The sequence below is a fragment of the Solanum stenotomum genome, chromosome 3, assembly GCF_019186545.1.
Source record: "Solanum stenotomum isolate F172 chromosome 3, ASM1918654v1, whole genome shotgun sequence".
Classification (NCBI taxonomy): Eukaryota; Viridiplantae; Streptophyta; class Magnoliopsida; order Solanales; family Solanaceae; genus Solanum; species Solanum stenotomum.
Genome location: NC_064284.1, coordinates 56,871,719 through 56,883,861, shown reverse-complemented (window position 1 = coordinate 56,883,861; position 12,143 = coordinate 56,871,719). Strand labels below are relative to the sequence as shown.

Genomic DNA, 12,143 nt, shown 5'->3' with positions numbered 1-12,143 from the left:
TATTTTTATTTTTTTTCTTAATAAAGAAAACGTAAGTCTATAACCTTACTTAACAATAAATTCTATTTTAATTTAAACATTAGAATACTAATAATATTATGCTAATGAGAAAATAAGCATGACATAAAAAATAAATAATACAAAAAAATTGCATAGAATCACGTAAAGTAAAGTTGAGAACAAGAAGAAAATGAAATATAATAATATAAAATAAAAAATAAACTTTTACAAATTTTTAGAATAATAAATAAAAAAAGAACTTAAAATAATAGAAGTAAATTTTTTTTTTTAAAAAATAAAATTAAAAAGTAATCAACTGGTAATTACACCATGTAATTACCAGCAATTCACAGCCTCTGCATGTGAATTGTAGGGTGTAATTATCCCCTGCCAATTACACAAATTACCTGCTTACCAAGTAATTACATGTCCAATCAAACAAGACAGAGACAGACAATGTAATTACACCCAATTACATCAAATCCAATTATCAGGGTGTCCTTCCAAACATGCCCTAATTAGTTTACAGGTTGGCAAGGCGCTGCCAATTAATGCGCCAATTACAAAAATTAACTATAATATGTCTTAGTAAAATCTCATAAATAGTACTTTCTTTGTCCCTAATTACCTGTCCACTTTTTCTTTTTTAGTTATCCCTAATTACATGTCAATTTTAACAAATCAAGAAATGACAAATTTTTTTTACCTATCATACCCTCAATTAATTACTTTGAAACGATAGAACTTCTTGAAAATCTTAAGTTTTTAATTCATCCACTTCATAATTAATAGTAGTAAAATAATAAACTCACTAAGTCAATCATTGTTGTCTTATTAGGTGTGTCAATTTAAAAGTAGACAAATAATTAGGGACAGAGAGAGTATTATTTATAAGATACTGTGAAATAATCAGATATTTTTCAAGATTTATGATTAAACATTAATTAAGATAAATATTATCATAAAATACTTCTGTTAATATATTAGTATTACTAAAGGAACATGTAAAATTGAAAGTGGAAAAGTAAAAATAAACGAAGAAAGTAGTTGAATTTGTATATCTAAGAAGATATCGTAAGTCGGTTAAACTATTATTTTCTTTGTTTTAATTTATTTATATGACTTTAATTGACACAAAAAAATAAAAAAAAATATTTCATGGTCTAAAAACTAAAGATATATAAAATGTATCAAAATAAGTTTTTAATTTTATAATCTTAAACATGTTATTGAAAAGTTCAAACATTGATCAATATGAATAGTAATAAAATATTCATGTTACACCGTGTAAAATTCAAACTGGAAACAAGCAAAAGTGAACTAATGGATTTATTTTTATATTTTTCATTCGGTGTTCAGAGTCTATACGAGATCTCTAATTAAAGGTGAAACACTCTCACCGCACCATAACTTATGTTGGTGAACTAATGCATTATTATTTTGTCCCATTGTTACATAATTGCGGTGGCTTGGTAGTACTTTACTCAATCCCTTCTCACCTCCTACTTATATCTCTATCCCTTTTATTCTTCTCATAAAATTCATTCAATTCATTTTTCTCTGCTTTCTAATAACACAAATCAACTAACCAAATCCATCAATAGTTGGAAATGGGTATATGCAATTCATGTGAATCTACATCTGTTCCGACTGCGAAATTAATATTACAAGACGGAAGATTACAAGAGTTTTCTTATCCAATAAAAGCTTCGTATCTTTTACAAAAAGATCCTTCTATTTTCATCTGTAACTCCGATGAAATGGAATTTGGAGATATGATTTCCGCGATAAATTCAGAAGAAGAGCTTCAATTGGGTCAATTGTATTTCGCTATGCCTTTGAAGAGACTAAGAAGTAGACTTCGGGCCGAAGAAATGGCAGCATTAGCTGTGAAGGCGAGTTCTGCATTGAAGAGAACTAATAGTAATAAAGCGTTTGTATTTCCTCAAGGAAAGAATTGTGATAGAGTGACAAGGAATGTGGTGGACGGTGGTGGTAGTGGGAGGAGAGAGAAGAAGACGGCGAAGTTGAGTGTAATACCAGAATAGGGTGAAAAAATCATAGTTGGATAACCTTTTGTTATGCCGGGTAAAAGTTACCGCGGCTATTATAAAAAGGGTGAAATAGTTGAGATGCGCAAAATAGGTATATGGGGACTAACCATTCAGTTATTGATCCAAATCTGGTAAAAAAGATATGTTTTGAAAAGATGAAAGTTGGAGCTATTGACCTTGAAAAATGTCCAAATATACTTTCTGAACAATCTTAATTTCTCATATTCGAGTTGATCTTCGATTCACCCCGGCCTAATCATTGCTATAGAAGCGAAGTCCTAAGGTTAATCTGAGTAATCCCATTGGGAATCAAAGAAAGGAGAAGGGAAATATTGTAACGAAAATTAGACTTGTAGCTAATATGTGAAAGATTTTCATTAATAATTACCACGCCAGAAGCGTTGATGGTAATACTTTAACTTTAAGTACTGTTCATTTTATTTTATTTTGTAAATAGTGGGTTTTATAAATAAGTTGAGATTCAAAAGCTGGTCTCTATTATTTTTTGTTTGGGTGATGCAAAAATTTATATATATTATATATAAATGTCAACAATTACTAAGGTGACATTTGTTTGAAGTATTATTTGGTTTGCAAATTTAGTTTTTGAATATTTTGCATAAATAGGTTGGTTCGACGGAATCTTGAATAATGTTAAGGAGTTGTTTGCTCAAGAAAATTATTTACTTTTTTCTGTAAATAATTTTTCCAATACCGTCTTCATAAATTTTAAATAAAATACTTGTTTTTCTCGTTTGCAGAAAATATAATCAAATATAAAATTATACATATCACCAAAATAGAGACAAAATTAGATTCCGCTGGACAGGGACACCTAGGTCATGGCTGAAATTACTAGAACCATGCTACTAACATTATTATTCTAGCTAGCTACTTTAATGTATTGAACAAGATTAATTAAATAATTAAAATGAATGGGATGATTTATTGCAACCATTTGGGAAGTCAATGGAAGGAGAAGAACATATGAATAATGAATGTGTACTTGCAACTTGCAAGCCCCATAAGACATACTGATTAAAAAAGGCCAAACACATATACAATCCCTTCAACTTGTTTATATTTTTCATTATATTTTATCTTAGTCTTATTTTATTTTAATCCTTGAACTTCATTTTTTATGTACCATTTTAACACGAAATAACTATTTTTATGATTTCTTTATTTTTATATATATTCTTCAATTGCAACTTCTTATTTTAAATCGACATGTGTCAGTTAATTTTAGTTAAAAAATAAAAATTAACAAAAAATAATTCTTTTTAAAAAATAATAATTTCTTTTTAAGAGTGTTATGTATTTTTGTGTAAAAGATAACCGACGAAATTGTCTTCGTTTTCTTTCTTTAAAATCACCGACAACCTAACAAAGTCAATTGAGTTTTAACATTGTTTATTAGTGTTATTAGCAATGAACAAGAGTCTTTTTTAGTAGTGTTTTTAACAAAGTCAGTCGAGTCTTTTTGAAGATGAATTTTTTTATTCATATTGATTTATATTAAAAATTAAAAGTGAATATTTGTGTTAAATTTAGATTGCCTAGATGGTAAGAAAAAATAAATAAGTAGTGTTATTTGATTTAATTAAATGTTTAAGAAAGAAAATCAAAGAACTTTCGTCAATTTATTTTCATGCAAAAATACAGAGAAATCTCAAAAAATAATATTATTGTTTAAAAATTTCTATGTTCGTTCGCGAATGTTTAATTTTTTTACGAAAATTAACAGGCACATGTCTATTTTTAAAAAATAAGAAATTGCAAATTGAAGAACATAAATAAAAACAAATCATAAAAATTAGTATAAGTGTTTAAATGGTATAAAAAAAATGGAGTCTAAGGATTAAAATGGAACAAGACTAAGTTGGAGTGTTAAAATGAAAAATGAGGACAAGTTTAAGGGGTTGTGTATGTGTTTGGCCTTAAAAAAAAATACATATGAATTGTCATATCCCCCACAAATTTCATGATAATTAAATAATTATTTGATTTTCATACCTGAATTATTATCATGTATATATTATAAATTTAAGGTTAGTGGTTAAAACTATCACCGTATAAATTAATCTATTCCAACCAAGAAATTCTTCATCTTCTTCTCCACCTTCTTAGTCGTGGACTCGTATCTATCGTAATATCGATATGTCCGACTTGAAAGAGGAGATTTTAGAATTTTTAAAAAGTCAATTAAGAATATATTAAAAAATAATAAGTCAACAAATAAAATTGTTATATATGTAAGGTGAACCAAATTTTTATAGATAAAAGTGCCTATTAGCATTCTAGACAAATATTTGGTCTAATAGTCTTTTATGTGTGTTTTGCAAACCATTAGAATGATATTTCATATAAAAAAACTCTCACTTTTAATAATTTAGATATGAAACTCAATAAAATAAAATAATATGGACAGTATATTTGATGGTTTTTAACTCGTACTAAAAAATGCAGAAAGCTAAAATAAAATTTGACAAAAGGCCCCAAAGTGTGAAGTTTGCCATAGATATGAAATGATCAAATACAGATATATCATGACATTCTCATTTTCCAATTCCTTCGATCCGATCATCATCTATTCCTCTTCCCCATTTCTCAATAATCAACATCTCATGCGTTCCCATGGTGGAAACTTCCTTCAGCTAGAAGAGAAAGAGAAATCCATTTCATCTCCTCAACAACCATCAGAAACAAGAGAAAGAAGAGATGAGTAGTAAGTATTTTGTGTGCTTCACAATATTCATTTTATTCATCTTCGCATCTATCTTCTACAGTGGTCGTACCATTGATTACAGATCCAAATTTCTGATTTTCACATCCCTGCCACCGAGTAACGCTACGCCCTGCAGCAGCAGCGCTACTCAACCGCGGCGGCGGCCACTCAATGTTTATATGTACGATTTGCGGATGAAGTATAATGTTGGAATGTTTAAAGGCCCGCATTACGATGGTCCTCCAGTGACGATCGAGACTCTGCCGGAGTTTCCGCATTATACTGGGTTAAGGAGACAACACACCGTGGAGTATTGGATGCTGGCTTCGTTGTTGTATCCTGAAAATGGGACGAGGCAGCAAGAGGCGGTTAGGGTTTTGAATCCGGATTCAGCTGATGTGTTCTTTGTACCTTTTTTTTCTTCGTTGAGCTATGATACTTATCATAATCAGGGGAATGAGACAGAGTCGAAGTTTGATGATCAACTGCAGGTGATCTCACTTTTCTGGTATCTTTATTGTTATGTTTTGATGGAAGAAAAGGGAAAGGAATGAGTGCTGAAAATTTGGTAGCTGGTTAGAGCTATGCAGGTCTTAGTAATACATATGTTTGATTCATAAACTAGATGCTTGTGACTGGTCAGATAATCATCTTCTAGGCATGTTATGCTAATCTTGAATTCGTGACTCCCATAATAATGGCCCATTAGAATTATGAGAAGTGATTAAAGAATGGTTTAAAATGTAAAAGGTTCAAAGAGTAACAGATCACTGCTAACAGGATATAAAGTAGTTTTAATAGTATTGTTCGAGTCCTAAAAGAAGGAAAAACAGAAAAGGTTTAGTGGTTAGATAAAATTGTTTCAATTCAAAGCTTAAGTAATACTATTTAACAGTATTAGTTTGAATACTTAGGGAAAACCTTTCAATTAAGAGAAGTAGGTCAAGTTTATTTAGGAAGGAGGGAATATTAGAGTGACTTCAATGAGCTTCCTTTCAATTAACCAATGAGGTAAATAGCAGTTTGACTTCCTCTGTTTTGGGGTTCCTTAGGGAATTGATTCACTTTGTGTAGATTGACTTAATGCAGAAAGACTTCTACTGGCAGGCGTGGAGGAGTTGAATACTCAAAGCTGTTGTCAAGAGCCGTTAAATTACTAATTTATCTAGTGGTGATGTATTGCTGAATGTTGTTGATAGAAATGTTACACATTAGAGAGTGGGTAGAGAAGTGCTGCTTTATCATAGATAGTGATGAACACAGCGAACAGTTTTTTCGCCAGTAAGAAGATTTCTGTACAATTATTTAGGTTGTATTGTTCGTATACAACAAAGGCATCCTACCCTTTCTTATCAAATTTCACAAATTCCAGCCATTTATGTATGAAAAGGTAATCACCTTGGAGAATATTATTGCTAAAACAATGCTCTTGTGTTGTCTATGTATATGTGTTAGTATATAGAATACTCTGCTGTATATGGATTCTAGGCAAAGATCTCTTTACCTCGTTATTACAAGAAGAAAGCAATAAAAGAAATACAACCTTAAGTTATGAAATTTTGGGAAGGGGACTGAACCATGCACTAGTCCAAGAAAGAACAAAGTAACATTCGTTTGGGTTTCTAATTTAAATTCTTAATGTAGCATAAACAATGCAAGAAGTTTGAATAAGCTTTAAGGGGTATGAAAATGATGTGATTCTTTGAGAGTCTCAGGTAGAAGTTTGATGAAGTTCGAAGACAGCAGCAGTTGTGTAGCCATTTAGGTCTGGACGTACATCTCTTCCATAATTGTATAGGTTTAGACTTTAGAATATATTTATTACTGAAGAGAAGTCTACACTCTACAATACCTAGAGGTGTTGTATATAGTATATACTGTTATATATTCAGGCTCGTTCTTTGTTTGTTTTGATTTCTTCAAGTCCTATGTGCTAGCTGCTTTACTATTCTATGCTATTTTTAGCTGCTTCACCATGTGTTATAACTGGAAATTGGTGATAGTCTGGTAGGCCCTTTCTTGTATTTGTCAATGCAACCGATGTGCTAATATAAATTCTTAATGTAGCATAAACAGTACAAGCTTTGATCGATTTCCTCGTCACCTTCAGAGAATTGCTATGTGGATGGTAATAACCATCTTCCTTTCTGCATTATATTTACCTGCATTGACTTAGCTTCTTCTTCCAGGCTGAAATTGTTGACTTCTTACAAAAATCTAAATATTGGAAGAGGTCTGCTGGTCGAGATCATGTGATACCAATGCAACATCCAAATGCTTTCAAACATTACCGGGATAAGGTAAATGCTGCTATCTTCGTCGTAGCAGATTTTGGTCGGCCTTCTCCATCTGTGTCTAATTTGAGGAAAGATGTTGTGGCCCCATATGGACATGTGGTTGAAACTTTTGAAGCTGACGACTTGTCAGACCCATATGATTCTCGCAGAACACTCCTTTTCTTCCGGGGGAAGACAAAGAGAAAAGCTGTATGTTTATACAATTTCTGAATAAATCAGTTACATATTTTTTATGACAAAAACAATTTCTAAATCTTATTCGTATTGCAGGAAGGGAAAGACCGTAAGCAGCTGGAAAAGATATTAAGTGGTCAAAAGGATGTTGTTTTTGAAGCAAATGGAGTCGCAGAGGGAGGTGTAATTGCAGTAAGTAATTTTGTTGTACCTCTTAAATGTATAACATCTATCAGATCCCTCTGTGGAATAATGGCTTAATTATAGACCTTCATTTTTCTTCTTTTTTGTCAATTTTTGCCTTAGTTTATCAGTTGAGATTTTGTGAATAGTCCACGTAACCTGTAATTAGTTTTATTTACTTAAAGAAAAATACAGTCAACTTTGAAATTCACCTCCCCTTTTCCTTCTCCTATTGTGTTGTCTTTTCCTTACTGTGATAGTTTATTCTTTTATGTCAGTCTACCAAGGGGATGCGTTCGTCAAAGTTCTGTCTAGATCCAGCAGGGGATACCCCATCATCTTGCCGCCTTTTTGATGCTATAGTTAGTCATTGTGTCCCTGTAATTGTGAGTGACAAAATTGAGCTACCTTATGAGGATGAAATAGACTACAACAAGTTCTCTATCTTCTTCTCACGCGAGGAGGCAAAGAAAGAAGGCTACATACTTGATCAGCTCAAGAGGATTTCTAAAACAAAATGGCTTGAAATGTGGAGATATGTTAAGAACATTACACATCATTTTGAGTATCAGTACCCTCCAAAGAATGGCGATGCTGTAAGCATGCTATGGAGGCAAGTGAAGCACAAGCTTCCTGCTGTAAAACTTGCTGTACATAGAAACAGGAGGCTTAAAGTGCCAGATTGGTGGAGATAGCTTTTGAAGCTTCAATTAGGTGATACTTGGGAGTGGTGTTTACACAATACTTAATAGTGTTAGAATAGGAATAGGAACAAGAACAATCTATAGAATCATAACTTTTTTACTGGAGGTCCAGGTATCAATTTCTACTGAATACATTTTTCCTTCTTTATTTTTTCCCGGAACACCCTCATGTTGTAGAAATTCTGAATTCGCCTCTTAATACAAAACAATCAACATATGATAAGGCTACAACCTACAAGAATTAAGTTTGAACTAGAATGATTAATCTAGCTTTTTAAGGACTCCTACTTGTTCATCTAATGTATACAAATCAAATGCAGCTAAAGGAGGGGTTACACATTGGTTATTCTTATTCTTAACAAGTTGAACATCTTTGTTCGAAATTATATCATGTAATAAAAAATTATACGGTCTATATATGGATTTGAGAAATACTTTTAACGAAATTCTTGCTTCAAACACTGATGATAGTAATAATGTGTATTAAATATATATATATGGATAAGAGTAACTAAAAACAAAAAGATTCTTAAAGGAAATAATCTATCCATAACAATATTCACAGTATAAATAATTATTGCATTCTTGTTCCTATTCCTATGAAGGTATGATTCTCATTCTGATTCATTCAAGGCGTTGATAAAAGCGTCCTTGAGATGAGGGTTTGTAGCAGCTACCCGTCGAGCTGTGAGGTCAAATTCGGAACCAGATGGATCAAGCACGAGTCCTCCAGCTTCTTTGACTATGAGAGCACCAGCTGCGACATCCCAAGGACCACCAAATTCAATTTCATAGAAGAGATCAAGCCTTCCACACGCCACTCCACATAGATTTAATGCACAAGAACCAGACATCCTGAGGGACCTAACCTTGAAAAGCAATCTATTGATTCTCCCTGTAGTAGCATCTACAATTGCCTTATCCCTGTTTGTTCCAACCTCTGTAGCAACAAGAGCCTTTATAAGTTGAGACTCTGAAGATACTTTAATAGGCTTCCCGTTAAGAAAAGCACCTCTCCCATCGATTGCAGTGAAAATCTCATCAATAATTGGGTTGTAAACAACACCAACCACTGGTTTCTTTTCAATTGTGAGACCGATAGATACGCAAACAAAAGGAAACCCGTGCACAAAGTTGGTCGTTCCGTCAAGTGGATCAACTATCCAAGTTGGTTCATCAGTCAGCTCAAAATCTCCAGAAGCAGCAGCAGTTGTTTCTTCACCAATAAACTTATGACTGGGAAAACATTGCTTTAGATGATTAAAAATTAAATCTTCACATGCCTTATCAGTCTCTGTTACTAAATCAACAACTCCTTTGTGCTCAACATGCTTACTCTTGTAGAATCCACGACGAATTATCTCTCCAGCTTTCTTAGCTGCTTCAATTGCAACATCAACAAACTCTTCAACTGAATCGTTTTGCCTCATCTTATTTTAATTTAGTAAAAAGGGAAAATATTATTACTATCGAATTGTATTCTGTCTCTACATAATTCCTATTTATAGACACTCTGGTATCCTTTTTCAGGTTGGGTTACATATACTAATCCTTTTCCAAATGGGACTCCTAATACTAATCCTTTTCGAAGTAGGATTCTATATACTACTGTTTTTTCAGGTAGGATTTTATATACGGTTCTTTTTCTTATTTCTATTCTAACAAGATTTAGTGACATGTTTATTTAGAAAGTTCTTTTTTCTTTAGTTGACTGAAGTCATATTTGATAAGAAACTCTATAATATAATGTGACTTTTGGGATTGTTTTCAATTTTAACAATCGATATTACCGCCTCACTAATTAAGTCGAGTCCAATTTGTATAAGAAATTAAATTTTCAGTGAGCTATACAAAGAAAGTAGACATACCTACTAAAACTTTAGTTACATTACACGTAGTTAGGTAAACTACACCTAAGGAGACTTAGTATATTTCAACTCTTAGCTATTTATGAAATTTACCCAATAAATTAAATCTTGTCGTTGAATAACTTGTTCTATCGCTAGAGAAAGTTCTGTTGGTACATCACACAAGAACAAGAAGCACAAAAAAAATCTTCTAATTTATCATCCATAGATGTTACAAAAATAATATTTTGAAGGATTTAAAAGAAAATATGTTACAAAACTACAATCATAAGAAGAACAATTAATTATAGACATGCCGAGTCCTGAGATTTTCATCACTTTTTGTTGTCTCAGCCACTCAATATCATGGTCTTATTTATTTTATATTTTTGTTGATTTATTTATTTTACTTTCATTTTTTTTAATTAAGTCGTCATCATTTGGCGAAATTCATGATAATCAAGTTCCCCGTTACCATCAATGTCATATACTTGGATCATAGTAACACATTCGTCGTAAGATTTTGAATCCCCTAAACGACTTAAAACTCTCTGTAAACTTTTAGGTGTAATCCGACCACAACCTTTTTCAAGTTCATACATCTCAAATGCTGACTTTAACGATTCATCCTCTTCACTACTTCCTTCTTTTTGCATCAACAACTTATTAAAATCTTCAAAATTTATGAAATTATCACCATCCGTATCGAGTTCATCTACGATTTCTTGAGCATCTTCATGTGACATGTGTTCTCCTATGGATCCAAAATACGCTCTTAGCTCGAAAGCCGATATTTTACCTATTAGAAAATTAATGTAACAATAGAACAAAACAAAATTAACAAAATTAATGTAACAATACAACAAAATTCAAAAATTAAATTTAAATAATATATATTGCAACTACATTAAAAATTACCATCGTTATCGGTGTCAAAATGACGAAATACTTCTCTAAACTCATCTTCTCTAGATGAATTTCGTCGTGATATGTTTTTTGATGATTTTGGAGTTCTTGGAGAACTTTGGCTTGAATTTGAAGACTTTGATCTAAGCCTAGGTAAAATTACCCTAAGGTTTTTATAATGTGAAGAGAAACTAAAAGATTTTGATAGTCTAATTGATTCCATGAATATGTTGACTCTCAACCCAAAGTGAAGTAGAAGTAATTGGTTTGTTGCTTCCTAGTTGTGACAATTTATATAGACCAAAAAGTGCTTAGCTGTATTGAGATTTGAACTACACCACTAAAAGTTGAAAAGTCACTTATGTAATATACTATGAAAGTTCCAACTAATTCCAAATGTACTTTCAAAATATGTAAATGGTCGTTTGTTTTATTATATAAAAATTCCAGATAAGTTATACTGCAATGTTTGGTTAGTTTTATTAGAAAAATACATAAATACACGACTTAAAATATTATAATCTTTAAATTTTTCTATTATTTTAAAAAATTACAAAAATCTCCTCTCAAATACAGTCTTATCCCCTTTTAGCAGGGGCGGCTCAACGTAATTGGGGGCCTAAAGCGAAATTTCAATTCGCGGCCTAAAATATAAATACACTTCATATACGTATTTATTCAAAAAAAAAAAAAGTACACTATTAAGATGAAAATTATTAGTACTTAATATTGTTTTTTGAGTTACTAGTTTTAGGTAAGATTTTATCAACACAACATTGAAAAACATCCTTTAAGTGAGACAATTATTATATGCATTGTTAACATAATGATATATGTACTAAGTTGATAAATATTAAATAAAGATAAGAGTTAGAAGTTTAGAATCATAGAATTTGACTCAAAAAATTGATGACTTGGTATATCTCATTTTATTATGCTTAGAGTAATGCTTGAAACTAAAATTTAAAAAGAAATAAAAAATAATTCGTAATTCACTTTGTTCAACACTTTTCACTGTTAATTCTTATTTTTAACAAAGTACAAAAGATGTTAAAGTGGATAAAATAATTTATTTTAAAAAAAATTATACTTTTTATCATAAATAATTAATTTTTCTATAAAAATTTTAACACATAATTTATTCTTCACAAAAATTTGGGGCCCCCGAAATTTGGGGGCCTAAGGCGAAGGCCTTATTTTTGCAAGCATAGAGCCGGCCCTGCCTTTTAGATACATCCCTCTCATTATGA

The 12,143-nt window shown here is 31.4% G+C and overlaps 4 protein-coding genes across 6 annotated transcripts; 2 read left to right on the top strand and 2 right to left on the bottom strand.

Moving 5' to 3' along the window:
• Window positions 1-1,554: 1,554 nt before the first annotated feature.
• On the top strand, window positions 1,555-2,465 carry LOC125860059 (uncharacterized). Its single transcript, XM_049539956.1, has one exon. The coding sequence runs from the start codon at window positions 1,611-1,613 to the stop codon at window positions 2,046-2,048; it is 438 nt and encodes a 145-aa protein (XP_049395913.1). The 5' UTR covers window positions 1,555-1,610; the 3' UTR covers window positions 2,049-2,465.
• Window positions 2,466-4,532: 2,067 nt separating this feature from the next.
• Window positions 4,533-8,298, top strand: LOC125860051 (probable arabinosyltransferase ARAD1). 3 transcript variants are annotated; one of them, XM_049539949.1, is made up of 5 exons: window positions 4,533-4,782; window positions 4,865-5,273; window positions 6,972-7,268; window positions 7,350-7,445; window positions 7,715-8,238. In XM_049539949.1, the coding sequence occupies exons 2-5, from the start codon at window positions 4,962-4,964 to the stop codon at window positions 8,129-8,131; spliced, it is 1,122 nt and encodes a 373-aa protein (XP_049395906.1). In that variant the 5' UTR covers window positions 4,533-4,782; window positions 4,865-4,961; the 3' UTR covers window positions 8,132-8,238. The 3 variants fall into 3 exon arrangements, with proteins under 3 accessions (XP_049395906.1, XP_049395907.1, XP_049395905.1); XM_049539950.1 differs by having other exon boundaries at window positions 4,552-5,273; window positions 6,972-7,082; XM_049539948.1 differs by having other exon boundaries at window positions 4,558-5,273; window positions 7,715-8,298.
• Window positions 8,299-8,633: 335 nt separating this feature from the next.
• LOC125860054 (inositol monophosphatase 2) lies at window positions 8,634-10,038 on the bottom strand. Its single transcript, XM_049539953.1, has one exon. It carries the CDS (start codon window positions 9,568-9,570, stop codon window positions 8,755-8,757), a length of 816 nt encoding a protein of 271 aa, XP_049395910.1. The 5' UTR covers window positions 9,571-10,038; the 3' UTR covers window positions 8,634-8,754.
• A 142-nt stretch (window positions 10,039-10,180) lies between these two features.
• LOC125860055 (probable calcium-binding protein CML41) lies at window positions 10,181-11,152 on the bottom strand. The gene is made up of 2 exons (XM_049539954.1): window positions 10,906-11,152; window positions 10,181-10,786 (listed from the first exon to the last, which is right to left on the bottom strand). The coding sequence occupies exons 1-2, from the start codon at window positions 11,114-11,116 to the stop codon at window positions 10,413-10,415; spliced, it is 585 nt and encodes a 194-aa protein (XP_049395911.1). The 5' UTR covers window positions 11,117-11,152; the 3' UTR covers window positions 10,181-10,412.
• Between the last annotated feature and the right edge of the window lie 991 nt (window positions 11,153-12,143).

What these genes read in the sequence shown, in the direction of transcription:
- LOC125860059 (XM_049539956.1), top strand. Translation starts at nt 1,611, where the DNA reads ATGGGTATATGCAATTCATGTGAATCTACATCTGTTCCGACTGCGAAA.
- LOC125860051 (XM_049539948.1), top strand. Translation starts at nt 4,776, where the DNA reads ATGAGTAGTAAGTATTTTGTGTGCTTCACAATATTCATTTTATTCATC. An exon ending in GGAAGACAAAGAGAAAAGCT is followed by an intron (nt 7,269 to 7,349) that starts GTATGTTTATAC and finishes TTCGTATTGCAG; the next exon opens with GAAGGGAAAGACCGTAAGCA. An exon ending in CAGAGGGAGGTGTAATTGCA is followed by an intron (nt 7,446 to 7,714) that starts GTAAGTAATTTT and finishes CTTTTATGTCAG; the next exon opens with TCTACCAAGGGGATGCGTTC.
- LOC125860054 (XM_049539953.1), bottom strand. Translation starts at nt 9,570, where the DNA reads ATGAGGCAAAACGATTCAGTTGAAGAGTTTGTTGATGTTGCAATTGAA.
- LOC125860055 (XM_049539954.1), bottom strand. Translation starts at nt 11,116, where the DNA reads ATGGAATCAATTAGACTATCAAAATCTTTTAGTTTCTCTTCACATTAT. An exon ending in TTTTGACACCGATAACGATG is followed by an intron (nt 10,787 to 10,905) that starts GTAATTTTTAAT and finishes ATTTTCTAATAG; the next exon opens with GTAAAATATCGGCTTTCGAG.